We start from the raw sequence: 17,699 nt of genomic DNA on the forward strand, positions 1-17,699 counted from the left end.
AATGATTGCGAACAAGTGGAGCCTCTGACTTTTTGAAGCGATTAACATGCATTTGTTATCACGTTACCAGTGTATTATCCGTTCTTTATCCATTAAAAACGATCGTCCCATATAAGTGAAGCCCCTCTATTCAGACCGTGCAGTCGATGCGTGTTCGCACGCGTAGAAAAAGATGCAATTGAACGCGTAGCAGTAATTGTAGGCGAATAACATTATTCTTCCGGCAACATTTTTGGTTCAGTAACTCAAATTGTAAATGTTGTAGTTGGGTTTACTCCCCACGACACAACCGGTGTGCGCCGACGTAGTCACTAATGTGGCCACGTTTTGTTCGTGCGACACAAACCTCACGAAATTGGGGCCGTGTCAGGTGGTCGGGTTCACGACACACACCCTGCATCTTCACGCGATGTAACCCCGACAAACCAAACCCCCTTCGTCGTGAAAAGATGAAAAATATTTGTGGAAACGCATCTCCAGGGGGCTGACGGGCCCAACGCTTTATTAGCAAAATGAAATGGCAAAAGGTGGTTGCCCGTCGCTCATCGCCGTGCCGTAACAACGCTCCGACGGACATCACCGCCACAACGGCCGAGCCTTCAAATAAAATTTTCATTGTTAAAGTTATTGGTAACAGCATGCAACAAAAAAGTCAAGTGTGAAGACGAGTTTACCATCAACACGGTCGCGCTACATCACGCGCACGCAAAGTGCTCGCCACAAACGAACCGCCAATCTCGTCGTTAAAGGCACCACCACGCGACACTCTGCTCATCCTCGCAGTAGTAGCGGCGGCAAAGGCTTATGGGTAACCGTCGAACAAAGATGGTGGTCGCCACGCGGCACTTTCGGACGCGCTGCCGCGGCCCGTCTGGAATGCTCCTTCGTCGCTTCCGTCCGATTATCAAGAAGCCGCCGGGCGCTACGGCCACGACGTTTCTTTCTTGCTTGCGTCATGGTAACGGCGACTCCGGCACTCAAGAGTCACCTCCCAAATCAACAAAAACAAGGGGGGAGGAAACCGTTTGGATGAGAAGGAGCAGCGCAGGGTGGGGGGGACGCTGAGCGGAGCTCTCCCGTAGTGAAAACGACAACGCAAACGAGGGGGGGGGGCAACAAAAACCGAGCAAAAACAATTGCGCACGTCACGAGGGTGCAAAATGAGAATGAGGAATGTGAGCAGAGCGTCGGCGGACTGCCCGTGCGTGTGTGGCAGTCGCGACGAGGAGCGGAATGCCCCGGGGTTCTCATGAAAAATTAAAACCACCCCACCTCCACCACCCCTCGCAAAAATGTTTTTTTTTCTTACTCTCTATATATATGTGCGTGTGTAAAACGTCACATCAACAAACATGTCCCGGCGACACGTTAACCCCGCCCAGCCCACCCCCGCCACGTAACCTCCAGTTGAGAAGAACGGAGGGGCACACAAAGACGACGCACCTTCCGGCGTCACCGCGTCCAGGAATTGAAAGTATCCCCGCCCCCAACAAAAAACCAACCGTTAAAAAAAATGTACACAAACCGTAACAACAATAACCGAACTTGATTTCCACAAGCAATATATTTACACCTGCGGCACAACCTCAACGGTGGCACCTCGGCTGTTTCACTCTACGTCTCCTCCTCCTTCTGCTCTTCGTCAAAGAGCAATAAAACATCACCGCGCAACTCCGGCGGTCGTCATCCTCCTAGCGGTCACCGCATCATCATCGCGCGCGGTGACGGCGGCGCTTCCAGACGCGCTGCTCCCGTGGCCGTCTGGAACGCCTCTTTCTTCAAAACTGCTTGTTGCCGCTGTGTTTGGTGTTGTCGTCCTTCAACGTGCGTGCCCACACGCAGTGCGGTTGGGCGCCAAAAAAGAACCGTCCACCGCGCACGGCACGGCGGCTCGGCTACGGCGGGGTGAAGCCCCCCCCACGGCCCCCACGCTCGCTTCGCTCCCTGACTACCGGTGGGAGCGGCAATCCCAGAAAAATTCTCTGGTTGCCGGCAGCGGCGGCGGAAGTTGACGGGATGTTGAAGCGCACTGATCGGAGCGGCTGTTTGGTGCCGGTGCCACCGTAGCTGGCTTTGAGGATGCTGCTGGGCGGTGCCGACGAGGTGGAGAGCCTCCTGGCGTCGTCGGCGGAACAGCGGCGCCTGACGACGACATTCCGCTCGTGCCGGGGTTCGTCGGGCGGAAGCGGAAGCGCTGGAAGCGCTGGAAGCGCTGGAAGAGGAAGCAGGGGTTGTTGTTGTTGTTGCGGGTGCGTGGACGCCGCAACCGCCGACGGCTTCATGACCCTGTGGAGGTCGCGCTTGAAGTCGCGCTCCGTGGTGCTCACGATGGCGCCCCGCGAGTGGGCATTGCTGATGAGGCTCCTCCAGTCGTCGATTACCTGCGGCGGTCGCGTCGGGGGTTACGTTCAGACGCCAGGCAAAAGGGTGGGGGGGGGGGGGTTGGGTAAGGTGGGGGCCCAGGGGGGGGGGGGGGGTCTGGAAAGCCAAATTCAGCTCGTTGAACTAAACGTGAGTGGGGACTCTGCTACTTATGACTACTCAACCTACGAACTTTCAGGGATACGAACAAACCCGGTCCCTTTGTCCAGTTGCCTGTTCGGACCCAGAGTCGTAAGTTCAACAGCCGCGTAATAGATGGCGGTGGTAGCATCTACTTCTGTAGAACGTGAAGAACCAGTGGCATTTACATCTGCAGAACATGAAGAACCAGTGGCATTTACATCTGCAGAACGTGAAGAACCAGTGGCATTTACATCTGCAGAACGTGAAGAACCAGTGGCATTTACATCTGCAGAACGTGAAGAACCAGTGGCATCTACATCTGCAGAACATGAAGAACCAGTGGCATTTACATCTGCAGAACGTGAAGAACCAGTGGCATTTACATCTGCAGAACGTGAAGAACCAGTGGCATCTACATCTGCAGAACGCGAAGAAGCAGTGGCATCTACATCTGCAGAACGGGAAGAAGCAGTGGCATCTACATCTGCAGAACGCGAAGAACCAGTGGCATCTACACCTGCAGAACATGAAGAACCAGTGGCATCTACATCTGCAGAACGTGAAGAACCGTGGCATCTACATCTGCAGAAAGTGAAGAACCGTGGCATCTAGATCTGCAGAACATTAAGAACCAGTGGCATCTACATCTGCAGAACGCGAAGAACCAGTGGCATCTAGATCTGCAGAACGTGAAGAACCTGTGGCATCTACACCTGCAGAACATGAAGAACCAGTGGCATCTACATCTGCAGAACGTAAAGAACCAGTGGCATCTATATCTGCAGAACGCGAAGAACCAGTGGCATCTATATCAGCAGAACGTGAAGAACCAGTGGCATCGACATCTGCAGAATGTGAAGAACCAGTGGCATCTACACATCTGCAGAACGTGAAGAACCAGTGGCATTTACATCTACAGAACGTGAAGAACCAGTGGCATCTACATCTGCAGAACGCGAAGAACCAGTGGCATCTATATCAGCAGAACGTGAAGAACCAGTGGCATTTCCATATGCAGAATGTGAAGAACCAGTGACATCTACATCTGCAGAACGTGAAGAACCATTGGCATCTACACCCGCAGAACGTGAAGAACCAGTGGCATTTCCATCTGCAGAACGTGAAGAACCAGTGGCATCTACACCCGCAGAACGTGAAGAACCAGTGGCATCTACATCTGCAGAACGTGAAGAACCAGTGGCATCTACACCCGCAGAACGTGAAGAACCAGTGGCATTTCCATCTGCAGAACGTGAAGAACCAGTGGCATCTACATCTGCAGAACGTGAAGAACCAGTGGCATCTACATCTGCAGAACGTGAAAAACCAGTGGCATTCACATGTGCAGAACGTGAAGAATCAGTGGCATCTACATCTGCAGACAGTAAAAAACCAGTGGCATCTACATCTGCAGAACGTGAAAAACCAGTGACATCTACATCTGCAGAACGTGAAGAACAAGTGGCATCTACATCTGCAGAACGTGAAGAACCAGTGGCATCTATATCTGCAGAACGTGAAGAACCAGTGACATCTACACCTGTAGAACATGAAGAACCAGTGACATCTCCATCTGCAGAACTTGAAGAACCAGTGGCATCTACATCTGCAGAACGTGAAGAACAAGTGGCATCTACATCTGCAGAACGTGAAGAACCAGTGGCATCTACATCTGCAGAACGTGAAGAACCAGTGGAATCTACATCTGCAGCACTTGCACCAAAGATGACAAAGATCCCCCGTATAGCTTTAACAGACTATTGGGCCAAGAGCTGTTAGCGAGTAGCACCTATGAAGGCCGGCAAGGCACAAGAGGGGGTGGGTGGCCAACACCACGCCAGGCCGCCTTTGTCTCCCCAGTAATGACGTTTACTACACACCGCACCAGGTACTCATTTGAGGCTGAGTCGACACTAACATCACACACACCACGCACACACTAACATCACACACACACTAACAACAACAACCGCCATTCGCCACTAAGTGGTGGTGACGTCATCACGATGCTTGTGCCAGGTCATGTGCACCTTGAGGCCACGTAAAGTGTCAAACGCGCGCTGGCAGGAGGTCATGGGGCAGACCCAGGTGCCACAGGTCGACTGTCTGAGATGACCGAGATGACTGGCTGATGCACCACCTGTGCCCCCTACTGTACCAACTTGCTGTGCTTTAGCCACCCGGCGCTCCGCTCGTTGTTGTGATAGCCGCTCCTCTGCCCTCCGTTGTTGTTGGAGGGCGACTGCCTCCAACTGCCCTGTAGCGTCCTTCACAAGCCTCCTCCACAGAGGCCGATCTTGACACCGCTGGTACCGGTCATCAGCAAGACTACTCAACTCCACATCCTCCCATACCACATCACTCCATCTCTTCTCTAGCCCGTGCCGCGTCTGTTTAGCCCCCTCGATCTGGCCGAATAAAAGCTGTTTCGGCATGCGGTGGCTGGGCATGCGGGCTACAGGCCCAGCCAACGTAGCCTTGCCTGCCGGAGAAGCTCACCGATGGGACTTTGTCTAGATCTTTCAAGGATTTGTGAGCTCCTCACACAATCCAGCGTGGTTAAACCCAGGATGGATCGTAGGCAGGCCAGCCTAAATGTTTCTAACTGGCAAAAATGTTTCATTAGGGGGGTCCACGTTTCGCAAGCGTAGAGAAGGGATGGAATAACTGGCCGAGAAGACCTGAAGCTTCGTGCGGAGCGACAGACCAGGTAGCTTCCACACAGCATTACGCAACTGATGAAAAGATAATGCCGCTTGACTGATTCGGAGTGAAACCTCTGCTGTTAAACCGGAGCCAGTCATAAGCACACTGCCCAGATATGGGAAACTCTCTACTCTCTCCACAACTGCCCCATCACCAATTAAGAGTTGTGGGGGTGGAGTGTCCGATGGTACAAAATACTCTGGCAGGTGCTTAGTTTTGGTGGGGCTGATGGTAAGGCCCCACCACTTCCTAGTGGCAAGCTCCAGGTTTAGGAGCAGCGCCTCCAACTCCTCTTCTGAGTGAGCAGCGATTACCAGATCATTGGCATACATAACATGGTTGAGCAATAGGGAGCCATCCCTTGACCGCACCTGGGCATCGATCAGCCTCCCATTATATTTGTACCAGATGGAAATTCCTCCAGTACAGCTATTGAAGGCCTTACGAACTACGTAGTCAAAATAAATGTTAAATAATGTGGGAGCCAGAGGACATCCCTGTCGCACCCGAAGGTGTACAGCGAATGGCTCTGACTCCCGGCCACGTAGTTTTACCCGGGTATCATGCAGGTCCTTAATGATCGTGAGCAGAGGGTCAGGGACTCCGAAAACATGAAGAACAACCCAGAGCCCAAGCCTACTGATGGTATCATAGGCCTTGACCAGGTCAATAAAGCAGAGATGTAGGTCTTGTTGGAATTCCCTACAACTCTGCTGTAGCAGACGGACAGAAAATATGGCATCCGTGCAGGACCGCCCTTTCCTGAAACCACATTGAGGCTCCGCAAGCCTCTCCTCAGCGTGCCTAGCAAGGCGATGTTGAATAATCCTTTCCAGGACCTTTCCCGGCACACTGAGGAGTGAGATACCCCTGTAGTTGTTACAGTCTGTGCGGTCCCCCTTCTTAAAGAGGGGGACTACCAGGGCATCCTTCCAGTCCTGCGGAACCCGTCCAGTGGTCCAGACTGTTGTTATGATGTCATGTAGGGCAGTCTGTGCGCAAACGCCACCCTCCCTCAGCATTTCGCTTGGGAGATCATCTCTGCCCGGTGCCTTTCCTGGTCTCAGACTCTGGATTTCCTCAACAGATGGCACCTCAGCCAGCCACTCACAGGGGGTGACTTCTTCAAATATTTGGGGCACCGCAGCCTCCGCAGGGTCATCCCCACTTTGTCCAACAATGTTTCCCATGACCGTACTATCCGCCAAGCTGTCTCTCCCACCACACAGAAACAACCACATGAAACTCCGACCAAAACTATCACGTTACCATACATAGCAGGCGTGACCAAAAAGATCTCCAAAATTCTAAACAAACATAAGATCCAAGTCCGATTCAGCACAGTGCATAAAATCCGTGATCTGATTCCATCTGTGAAGGATGTCGTTCCTGACTTACAGTATCCTGGAGTCTACAAATTGAGTTGCATTTGTGGTGATTGCTACATTGGAGAAACAAAACGTCATGTTGCTGATCGTGTCCGCGAGCACAAGTCAGATCTGAAACACGGCAGAACTGATTCTTCGGCCGTTGCCGATCATTGCTACAACTCGGCGGGCTCTCATGATATTGTCTTTTCCGAGACCAAGGTTCTCTGCAAGCCTCCTGGCTACCATCAAAGGTTTGTACACGAAGCCATACAAATATACAAACACAGACATAATTTCAACCGTGATGATGGGTACAAACTCAGTAATCACTGGAAAGATGTTATTAACCACGCAAAAAAGACTTAATTACACTTTTTGGACCATCTTATCTGACAGGCACTATTTTAATTTACTTCACCGAGTGTTAACATCCCCAGTTATTTTTAACAGTACTCTCTTCATTTTTCAGCCTGCATTGGTATAAACATGGGCATTTTCGTTCCTTTGTTCTATCATGTGTATCAGACCTCCCCTCCCCCCTTTCTGCCCATTGTGTTGGCGTGCGCAGCAGCCGCGTCCAAGCCGTCGCCAAATGTTTTGTTGGCTCCCTCCCCCTCCCACCCCCCTCCCTCCCGATACGTTCCATTCATTGGCTACCACATTCTGATGAACTCCCCCCCCCTCTCCTCCCCCCCTTCAACTTGCTTATAAGGGATTACATTTTGAATCATTGCTTCACTTGATGCAGCTAATCTGGCTGTGACGGTCCCACCTGATGACGGAGACTTGTGTTGCCTCCGAAACGTCGTGAATTTTATTTTTATTTTTGTTTTGTTTTATTTTACTTTCATTACTTTTAATGTTTTACCTACGTGACTTTACCGAAAAAACCTGAGAAAATGTTTCCCATGTCGAGGGATTTCCCCCCCCCAGGACCTCACAGAAATGCTCAGCAAATCTGCAAACCTGTTCCTGGGAGTCAGAGATTGGATCACCGTTTTTTCCCCTAATGATGGTAATAGGTGTGGCGCTGCAGGTTACTATTTTGAGTTAAATAGGGATTTGTGATTGCGGGCCATTGAGGCAAACTCCATCTCCACAGCAACCCGCGACCACCACCCATCCTTGCAGCGCCTCACGGCTCTCCGAACCTCTGAGCGAAGGTTGCGGTAAGCCTCCTCATTCTCTGACGTAGGATGCTCTGTCAGCCAGGGTCTCTGGGGAGGTCTGGACCGCGTACCCAAAGCAGCTATTGCAGCTGCATGAGTCACAGTCCTAAACCTCGCCCATTTACCCTCGACATCTGAAGGAGTGGGGGACAATGCCAACCCCAGCCGCAAGCGATGATGAAATTCTCACTTGCAACTTTCATCAGCTAGCCGAGACTAGGCCACCTTAGGTTGGAATGGGGTCCTGGGTGTACACCCACCACCGGAGTGGAAGAATGGCAGGCACATCTTACAGATGACAAGTCGATGGTCAGAGGGCAGATCAGCTCCACGGTAGGTCCTGGTGTCAAGGACATGGGCCCGCATCCACTGATCCGTCACTATGTAGTCCAGCAGATGTTCTTGCTTGGACCCGGCATGCATCCATGATGTTGTGTGGATGCGCCGATGCCTGAACAGTGTGTTGGTAATTACAAGCCCATGGGCTGCACAAAAATATAGCAGCCTCCTACCGTTGTTATTGAGCTGATCTGGCCCATGCCTTCCAATCACTCCAGACCAGGTGCCAGCATCATTTCCAACTCGGGCATTGAAGTCACCCAACAAGATTATCCCAAGGGGCCACTTTAGCCAGCACCTGTGACAGGAGGTCATAGAAGGCATCTGACTCATCGGCCTTGCCTGCATCCCTCCACGGATGTTTGTCTTTGGTGGGGGCATAAGTAACCACAACCACCACTCCTCGCCTCCAGTTGATGGGAAGGCGAGCCCAAAGTAGCCTGGGGCTTACAGCTTCCCACACCTCACCGCCACGCTCCCACGCCCCCTTCATTCTTATTCTTTTGTTCAGAAGAAGAGCCACTCCCTGTTGTTTAGTAGTCTCCTGCCCCGAGTAGAGGACTGTCCATCCCTCATAGTAGCAGGAGCCAGAGCTGGTCCACCGGACCTCCTGAATGCCACAAAGATCCAGGCGGTATCAGTCCACATCCCGACAGAGGAGTGGCAGCCTCTCGTCCGAAGTGAGCGTTCGAACATTCCACGTGGCCATCCGTAGTGGCTTTTTGTTGTTTCTGGAGGAGCCCCGAGGGTAAAGATTAAATCTCCTGGCTCCGCCAAATGGGGCTTGGCCAGGAGACGTCATAGACGCCTGTCCCCCCGGAGCCTCCGGCACAAGCTTACTAATTAGATATTTTAGACGCACACACACTAACATCACACACACACACTAATACCATACACATGCACACACACGCCAAGCACGTCTCGAGGAACCGACAACTTGCCTGGAGTGTTCGGAGGTGGCCCACGATGATGAGCGAGTACTTGGCGCGCGTGAGCGCCACATTTAGACGCTTGCGATCCGCCAGAAATCTGTTGGCGCGCACATACACGCACACACACACACACAACAACAGCCGCCATTCGCCACTAGGTGGCGGTGACGTCACCACGGCGCCATTACCAGGCCAGGTGCACTTTGAGGCTTTTGCGTGAAGTGTCAAATGCCCCGCTGGCAGGAGGTCACGGGACAGACCCCCCTGCAGGTTGTGCCATGGGTTGACTGACTCAAAAAACATCTATTTTGGGTGACTGGCCAATGCATGCACGCACGCACACAAGTTACCTCATCCTTTGGCTTATAAGATGGTCCGGAAAGTAAAACGCACCCCAAACGTCATGGTTATTGAAAAAATAAAACCAAAAAGTGTTTTATATATTGATATAACTATGGATGTTGAAGGGTCGGGATAAAACCCACGACCTCCTGTATACCAGGCGAGGTAGTTAACATCTCCTCGCCACCGTGATGATGAGAGTGCGTCTGCCTGTGCTGTTCGCGTGTCTGTGTTTTATCATTCTTACCTGATGATGGCTGCTTGTGTTGCAACCGAAACGTCGTATTCTATTATTATTTGATTTTCTACGTCACTTTACCGAAGGAACCAAAGAGCAGACCATGTTTGATTGCATGTTCACACCACAGGTGCTGTGTGATTCGTGCAGTAACGTGATTCCTTGCAATAGGTGTGTCGTCTATTTGGTGTTTGAACATCTGAACACAACTGCTGTGTTACTACCAGAAAGGGGAACACCGATTCTTGTTGTTCACACTTTGATAACTGGCCAAACAAAAAGGTACCCCATGACATACGTAGGTACAAAGACAAAGATCCTCCGTATAGCCTTAGCAGACTGTAGGGGCAAGTGCTGTTAGCGAGCAACATGCCCGACCACCTTTGTCTCCCCAGTGGCGATGTTAACACACCGCACCAGGTACTAATTTCAGACTGAGTCGACCTAGGGGAGGCCCAGGACCGGTTCAGATAATCGTCACTGGTGTTGGCCGTGAGCAGGAATCGAAGCCGGGTCGCTAGGTTCATAGCGCAGCGTAGCGCTAACCGCTACACCACCGCTCCCCATGACATACGTACCCACGCACACACACACAGACGTACAACATTTGTGACCTAATCCTCGAGGATCTGCGGGTATCCTGGGGAGACGCGGCCGGCTGCGAGCCGAGATTCCGTACCCGATTCCCCTGGCGGAGGAGCCATGCGCGCGCACGCACGTCACCACGATGTAGTCGCGCTCCTGGCCCTGGAACCCCTCCACCGTGTTCACGTCCACGTGCCTGCGCCGGGGACAACATCGCGGCGCGTGATAACGACGCGCTGCTCGCTCCCGTGTTGCTATAACAGCCACGCGCGTTATAACGGTGCGCATACTGCGTTATAGCGCATTATAACGGTGCGCATACTGCGTTATAGCGCATTATAGCGCGTTATAACGGTGCGCATACTGCGTTATAGCGCATTATACCGCGTTATAACGGCGCGCATACTGCGTTATAGCGCATTATACCGCGTTATAACGGCGCGCATACTGCGTTATAGCGCATTATAACGCGTTATAACGGTACCCATACTTGGTTATAACGGCGGGCGTTTCCGCTCTTAACCAGGGTAAAATTCATCTTGCCCATAGCATCTGGTAGTTAGGCTGCACTTAGTCAACAGGCCTGACTTTGATGATGAGACCCAGCAGGTCGGAGACTGGGCGCAGAATTTAATTGCACAAACGCTGCGTCAGGGTCGGGATCGAACGCACGACCTCCTGCATACCAGGCAAGGTAGTTAACATCTCCTAGCCACTGTGATGATGATGAGAGAGAGAGAGATACGCAAATTCCAAACATACAACAGCGAGAGAGTCACAGACTCCAAATATACAACAGCAGGCGTCATCAGGGTCCGGGAATCGAACCGGCGACACCTCCTCCCGCTTACCGGGCGAGGGAGTTAACATCTCGCCGGTGGTACCTGGCCCTCCCTCCGAGGCTGTCGGCCAACATCTTGGCGACGAGGTGCTTCTGGGCCAGGTAGGGGGTGATGACTCCCAGCCAGCGATCCTCCGGACGCGACAACATGAAGCTGATGAGATGCGCTGCCACTCGCGCCTCCACCCGGTTCACGTACGAGCTGCCGGCAGGGGCGAGGAGGTGGACGAGGTGGTGGTGGAGGAGGAGGAGGTGGTGGTGGGTGAGGAGGTGGATGAGGTGGTGGACGAGGTAGTGGTGGGTGAGGAGGAGGTGGTGGAGGAGGTGGTGGACGAGGTGGTGGACGAGGTGGTGGAGGAGGAGGAGGTGGTGGGTGAGGAGGTGGATGAGGGAATGGGCAGCGAGGTGGTGGTGGACGACGAAGTGGAGGTGGTGGGCGAGGAGGTGGATGAGGTGGTGGTGGAGGAGGAGGAGGTGGTGGTGGCGGGTGAGGAGGTGGACGAGGGAATGGGCAGCGAGGTGGTGGTGGACGACGAAGTGGAGGTGGTGGGCGAGGAGGTGGACGACGAGGAGGTGGACGAGGAGGTGGTGGACGACGAGGTGGTGGATGAGGAGGTGTACGAGGTGGTGTATGACGAGGAGGTGGTGGTGGGCGAGGTGGACGAGGTGATGGTGGGCGAGGTGGATGAGGCCGATGACGAGGTGGGCGAGGAGGTGGACAGTGGGAGAAGCGAGAGGAGTGAAGGGGAGTCATGGGGAGGTGGAGAGAGGGAAACAGACAGGGAGGACTTCCATTGATTGTGACCAGGTGAGACCTCACTGAACTACGAGCCCTGACCTGACCCTAGCCCAACGAAGTGCCTCATCGTCATCAATGCGTGGACATTTATAGCGGCAGCCAAACACTCTGAACGCGTGGTGGTGACGTTAATCATAAATGTGGAGGGGGAATAACCGAAGGAGCAGGAGAAAAATTAACGTGACCATGGAGAGAGAGAGAGAGACGCAGACTCCAACTATACAGCAGCAGGCGTCGTCAGGGTCAGGATCGAACCCACGACCTCCTGTGTAGCAGCCGAGGGAGATAATATCTCCTAGCCACTGCAAGTGGCGACCACTACAAGACACGTGGTGGTGGTGGTGCTGATGGTGGTGGTGGTGCTGGTGGTGGTGCTGGTGGTGGTGCTGGTTTGACAGCAGAGGTCTCAGTCCGAATCAGTCGAGCGGCATTATCTTTCCATCAGTTGTGTAACACTATGTAGAAGCTACCTGGTCTGTCGCTCCGCATGAAGCTTCAGTTCTTCTCGGCCACAGTCATTCCCTCCCTTTTCTACGCTTGCGAAACGTGGACCCCCCTAATGGAGCATCTTCGCCTGTTAGAAACATTTAGGCTGGCCTGCCTACGATCCATCCTGGGTTTAACCACGCTGAATAGTGTGAAGAGCTCACAAATCCTTGAAAGATCTGGACAAAGTCCCATCGGTGAGCTCCTCCAGCAGGCAAGGCTGCGTTGGCTGGGCCATGTAGCCCGCATGCCAAGTCACCGCATGCCTAAACAGCTTTTGTTCGGCTGGATCGAGGGGGCTAAACAGGCGCGGCACGGGCTAGAGAAGAGATGGAGTGATGTGGTACAGGAGGACGTGGAGCTGAGTGGACTTGCCGATGACTGGTACCAGCGGTGTCAAGATCGGCCTCAGTGGAGGAGGCTCGTGAAGGACGCTACTGGGCAGTTGGAGGCAGTCGCCCTCCAACAACAGAGGGCGGAGGAGCGACGCTCACAATAACGAGCGGAGCGCGGGTGGCTAAAGCACAGCAAGCTGGCACAGTAGGGGGCACAGGTGGTGCATCGGCCAGTCGTCTCAGTCAGTCGACCCACGGCACCTGCTGGGTCTGCCCCGTGACCTCCTGCCAGCGGGCGTTCGACACTTCACGTGACCTCAAGGTGCACATGGCCTAGCACAAGCGTCGTGGTGACGTCACCACCACTTAGTGGTGAATGGCGGTTGTTGTTGTTATTGGTGGTGCTGGTCCTGCTGGTGGTGCTGGTGGTGGTGGTGCTGCTAGTGGTGGTGTTGGTGGTGGTGCTGCTGGTGGTAGCGGTGGCGGTGCTGGTGGTGGTAGCGGTGCTGGTGCTGGTGCTAGTGCTGGTGCTAGTGGTGGTAGTGCTGGTGGTGCTGGTGGTGGTGCTGGTAGTGGTGCTGGTAGTGCTGGTGATGCTAGTGCTGGTGGTGGTGCTCGTGGTGCTGGTGGTGGTGGCGCTGGTAGTGGTGGTGCTGGTGATGCTAGTGTTGGTGCTGGTGCTGGTGGTGGTGGTGCTGGTGGTGCTGGTGGTGCTGGACTCACTCTCCCTGCTTCTCCTCCTGGCTGTCCGCGACGTCGAACACGAGGTAGGGCTGGAACGTGGAGCCGTTGCAGCGTCTCTCCGCCGTGACTCTGCAGCGACAAGAGGAGCGGCCACCCAGTTCACACCCCGCCCGTGCCGGTTCCTGTTGCTGGTGAGGTCGAAGTGAAGTGTAGTAGTTTACCACGGTCCCTGTTGGTGGTGAGGTCTAAGTGTAGTAGTTTACCACGGTACCTGTTGCTGGTGAGGTCTAAGTGTAGTAGTTTACCACGGTACCTGTTGGTGGTGAGGTCTAAGTGTAGTAGTTTACCACGGTCCCTGTTGGTGGTGAGGTCTAAGTGTAGTAGTTTACCACGGTCCCTGTTGCTGGTGAGGTCTAAGTGTAGTAGTTTACCACGGTCCCTGTTGCTGGTGAGGTCTAAGTGTAGTAGTTTACCACGGTCCCTGTTGGTGGTGAGGTCTAAGTGTAGTAGTTTACCACGGTCCCTGTTGGTGGTGAGGTCTAAGTATAGTAGTTTACCACGGTCCCTGTTGCTGGTGAGGTCTAAGTGTAGTAGTTTACCACGGTCCCTGTTGCTGGTGAGGTCTAAGTGTAGTAGTTTACCACGGTACCTGTTGGTGGTGAGGTCTAAGTGTAGTAGTTTACCACGGTCCCTGTTGCTGGTGAGGTCTAAGTGTAGTAGTTTACCACGGTACCTGTTGCTGGTGAGGTCTAAGTGTAGTAGTTTACCACGGTCCCTGTTGGTGGTGAGGTCTAAGTATAGTAATTTACCACGGTACCTGTTGGTGGTGAGCTCTCCGCGGTAGACATAGGAGGCAGGGAACGCGGCGATGTCGGGGTGCATGCGGTACTGCATGCTCAGCAGCATCACCGGACCCAGCCAGTTGCCTTTGCCACGGAGCGACGCCGATGCCGTAGTGGCGGCACCGCGCACGCACTCGTAGAGACGCTCCATCAACGACTGCCCATAGCCCAGCTCCTGCGCTCTCTGGCAGGGATGGCGGGGGGGGGGGTGGCGGGCGGTACGAGGGGGGGGGGGGCACGGGGGGGGGGGGTGGAGTGGAGGAGGGAGAAGGAAGGGGAGGAGGTGTGGGGGAAAGGGGCGTAGAGGAGCGCGGAGAAGGAGGGGGGGAGGGGGATGTAGAGGAGGAGAGTGGGAGGAGGTGAGGAGAGGGGAGGGGGTCAGAGGAGGGGTGTGAGTGGAGCAGGGAGAGTGTGAGTGGTCGGTGAGTGGACGAACAGGCGGGCGAGCGGGTGAGCAAGTGGGCGAGTAGGTGAGTGGGTGAGTGAGCGTGTGGGCGAGCAAGCCAGTGAGCGGGCGAGCAAGTGGACGAGTGGGCGAGTGGCGAGTGGGTGAGTGAGTGTGCGGACGAGCAAGCCAGTGAGCGGGTGAGCAAGTGGGCGAGTGGGTGAGTGGGTGAGTGGGTGAGTGAGCGAGTGGGTGAGCGAGCGTGCGGGCGAGCGGGCGGGCGAGTGCCGTACTTTGCTCAGCACGGTGGGTGGCAGCTGCTCTGGGTCCCCCACCAGCACCAGCTTGCTGGAGTGGTGCATGAGAGGGATCAGGGAATCCATCTCGCACGCCTGTCCAGCCTGTCGTCGCACAAAGACAAAAGATCCACACCGCTGTACGTAGCACCTTCACGCGCGGCCGGGGCAAGTGCCGTGAGCGAGCGGTGTCGCAGTGGCTGTGGAGGCCGGCGCTGTGGCACACGGCAGGAATCGAGATTTGGGTTGCCGGGTTCGTAGCGCGGCGTGCTAACCGCTGCGCCGCCGCTCCCCACAACGACGCACAAAGACAGAGAACCCTCGGTGTAGCTTCAACAGACTGTCGGGGCAAGTGCTGTTGGCGAGCAGCGGCTACGAAGGCCGGCACGGCACACGAGGGGGTGGGTGGCAGGCACCATGCCCAGCCGCCTTTGTCTCCCCAGTGGCGATGTTTAATATACACCACGCCAGGTACTTATTTGAGGCCGAGTCTACCTAGGGGAGGTCCAGGACTGAATCAGATAATCGGCGCAGAACACAAACTCCACTCTAAAAACGAATTCATTTTTTTTTATATTACCAGCTATTCGTTATTTTTCAGAAGCGGCCTGGCTACCACAAATGATAGCTCAAATAAGTGGCTCATCATCATCATCGTCGTCATCATCACGTGGACATTTATAGCAGCAGCCAAACACTCTGAACGCGTGGTGGTGACGTTGATTCTAAATGTGGAGGGAAAAACCGGAGGACCTGGAGAAAATTTTACACGACCACCATAGGGAGAGAGACACGCAAACTCCAAATATACAGCAGGCAACGTCAGGGTCGGGATTGACCCCACGCCCTCCTGTATACCAGGCGAGGTAGTTAACATCTCTTAGCCACCGTGATGATGATGATGAGAGAGAGACACCGCAAATTACAAATATACAGCAGGTGCCAGGGTCAGCATCGAACCCACGACCTCCTGCATACGGGATTGGGGATGGGTTGTCCCCACCTCGTCGACAATGACGCACGCGAACGACGACTCCCTGAAGCCACGCATCGCCGTTTCCAGAATCTGCATGCCGCTGGTGCTGAGCGTGCAGCAGATGATGTTCGACTCGACGATCAACTTCTTCTGCACAATCCACTTCTGGCTGCGCATCTGTTCACCACGGGGGAGCGGGGCAGGGGAGGGAGGGGGGCAGGGAGAATTAATATCAGCCCAAATAATCGAAATGATCGAAATACAGAGACTCCTCTACTTACGAACGAGTTGGGTTCCAGAGGTCTGTGTTCTTAAGTCTTCACTGCCGTCGATTCCAAACGTGTTGCACGGAGTGTACACTAAACACGGAGAATGGCTTTAAAATTTGTATAATCTCCAGCAGATGTAGATGCCTCTAGTTCTTCACGTTCTGCATATGTAGATGCCACTGGTTCTTCACTTTCTGCAGATGTAGATGCCACTGGTTCTTCATGTTCTGCAGATGTAGGTGCCACTGGTTCTTCACGTTTTGCAGATGTAAATGCCACTGGTTCTTCACGTTTTGCAGATGTAAATGCCACTGGTTCTTCACGTTCTGCAGATGTAGACGTCACTGGTTCTTCACGTTCTGCAGATGTAGATGCCACTGGTTCTTCACGTTATGCAGATGTAGATGCCACTGGTTCTTCACGTTCTGCAGATGTAGATGCCACTGGTTTTTCACGTTCTGCAGCTGTAGATGCCACTGGTTCTTCACGTTCTGCAGATGTAGATGCCACTGGTTTTTCACGTTCTGCAGATGTAGATGCCACTGGTTCTTCACGTTATGCAGATGTAGATGCCACTGGTTCTTCACGTTCTGCAGATGTAGATGCCACTGGTTTTTCACGTTCTGCAGCTGTAGATGCCACTGGTTCTTCACGTTCTGCAGATGTAGATGCCACTGGTTTTTCACGTTCTGCAGATGTAGATGCCACTGGTTTTTCACGTTCTGCAGATGTAGATGCCACTGGTTCTTCACGTTCTGCAGATGTCGATGCCACTGGTTCTTCACGTTCTACAGATGTAGGTATCCCTGGTTCTTCACGTTCTGCAGATATAGATGCCAGTGGTTCTTCACGTTCTGCAGATGTAGACGTCACTGGTTCTTCACGTTCTGTAGATATAGATGCCACTGGTTCTTCACGTTCTGCAGATGTAGATGCCACTGGTTTTTCACGTTCTGCAGATGTAAATGCCACTGGTTTTTCACGTTCTGCAGATGTAGATGCCACTGGTTCTTCACGTTCTGCAGATGTAGATGCCACTGGTTCTTCACGTTCTACAGATGTAGATGCCACTGGGTTTTCACGTTCTGCAGATGTAGATGCCACTGGTTTTTCACGTTCTGCAGCTGTAGATGCCACTGGTTCTTCACGTTCTGCAGATGTAGATGCCACTGGTTTTTCACGTTCTGCAGATGTAGATGCCACTGGTTTTTCACATTCTGCAGATGTAGATGCCACTGGTTCTTCACGTTCTACAGATGTAGGTATCCCTGGTTCTTCACGTTCTGCAGATATAGATGCCACTGGTTCTTCACGTTCTGCATATGTAGATGCCACTGGTTCTTCATGTTCTGTAGATGTAGATGCCACTGGTTCTTCATGTTCTGTAGATGTAGATGCCACTGGTTCTTCACGTTCTGCAGATATAGATGCCACTGGTTCTTCACGTTCTACAGATGTAGGTATCCCTGGTTCTTCACGTTCTGCAGATGTAGATGCCACTGGTTCTTCACGTTCTGCAGATATAGATGCCACTGGTTCTTCACGTTCTGCAGATGTAGATGCCACTGGTTCTTCACGTTCTGCAGATGTAGATGCC

At 53.4% G+C, this 17,699-nt stretch overlaps 1 protein-coding gene across 4 annotated transcripts in view; it reads right to left on the reverse strand.

Moving 5' to 3' along the window:
* Window positions 1–475: 475 nt before the first annotated feature.
* SETX (senataxin) overlaps window positions 476–17,699 on the reverse strand; it is a 302,333-nt gene continuing 285,109 nt past the window's right edge. For 3 of the 4 annotated variants that reach the window (XM_078882998.1, XM_078882996.1, XM_078882997.1), the window contains exons 19-26: window positions 15,861–16,010; window positions 14,855–14,962; window positions 14,152–14,360; window positions 13,374–13,463; window positions 11,041–11,232; window positions 10,284–10,385; window positions 9,034–9,121; window positions 476–2,381 (exon numbers count right to left, since the gene is read on the reverse strand). In XM_078882998.1, coding sequence (XP_078739124.1) covers window positions 1,896–2,381; window positions 9,034–9,121; window positions 10,284–10,385; window positions 11,041–11,232; window positions 13,374–13,463; window positions 14,152–14,360; window positions 14,855–14,962; window positions 15,861–16,010 — 1,425 coding nt within the window. In that variant the 3' untranslated portion in view covers window positions 476–1,895. The remainder of the gene's footprint in view (window positions 2,382–9,033; window positions 9,122–10,283; window positions 10,386–11,040; window positions 11,233–13,373; window positions 13,464–14,151; window positions 14,361–14,854; window positions 14,963–15,860; window positions 16,011–17,699) is intronic. The other variant, XM_078882999.1, reaches the window with a different exon arrangement.

Source organism: Lampetra fluviatilis, chromosome 68, assembly GCF_964198595.1.
Source record: "Lampetra fluviatilis chromosome 68, kcLamFluv1.1, whole genome shotgun sequence".
Taxonomy (NCBI): domain Eukaryota; kingdom Metazoa; phylum Chordata; class Hyperoartia; order Petromyzontiformes; family Petromyzontidae; genus Lampetra; species Lampetra fluviatilis.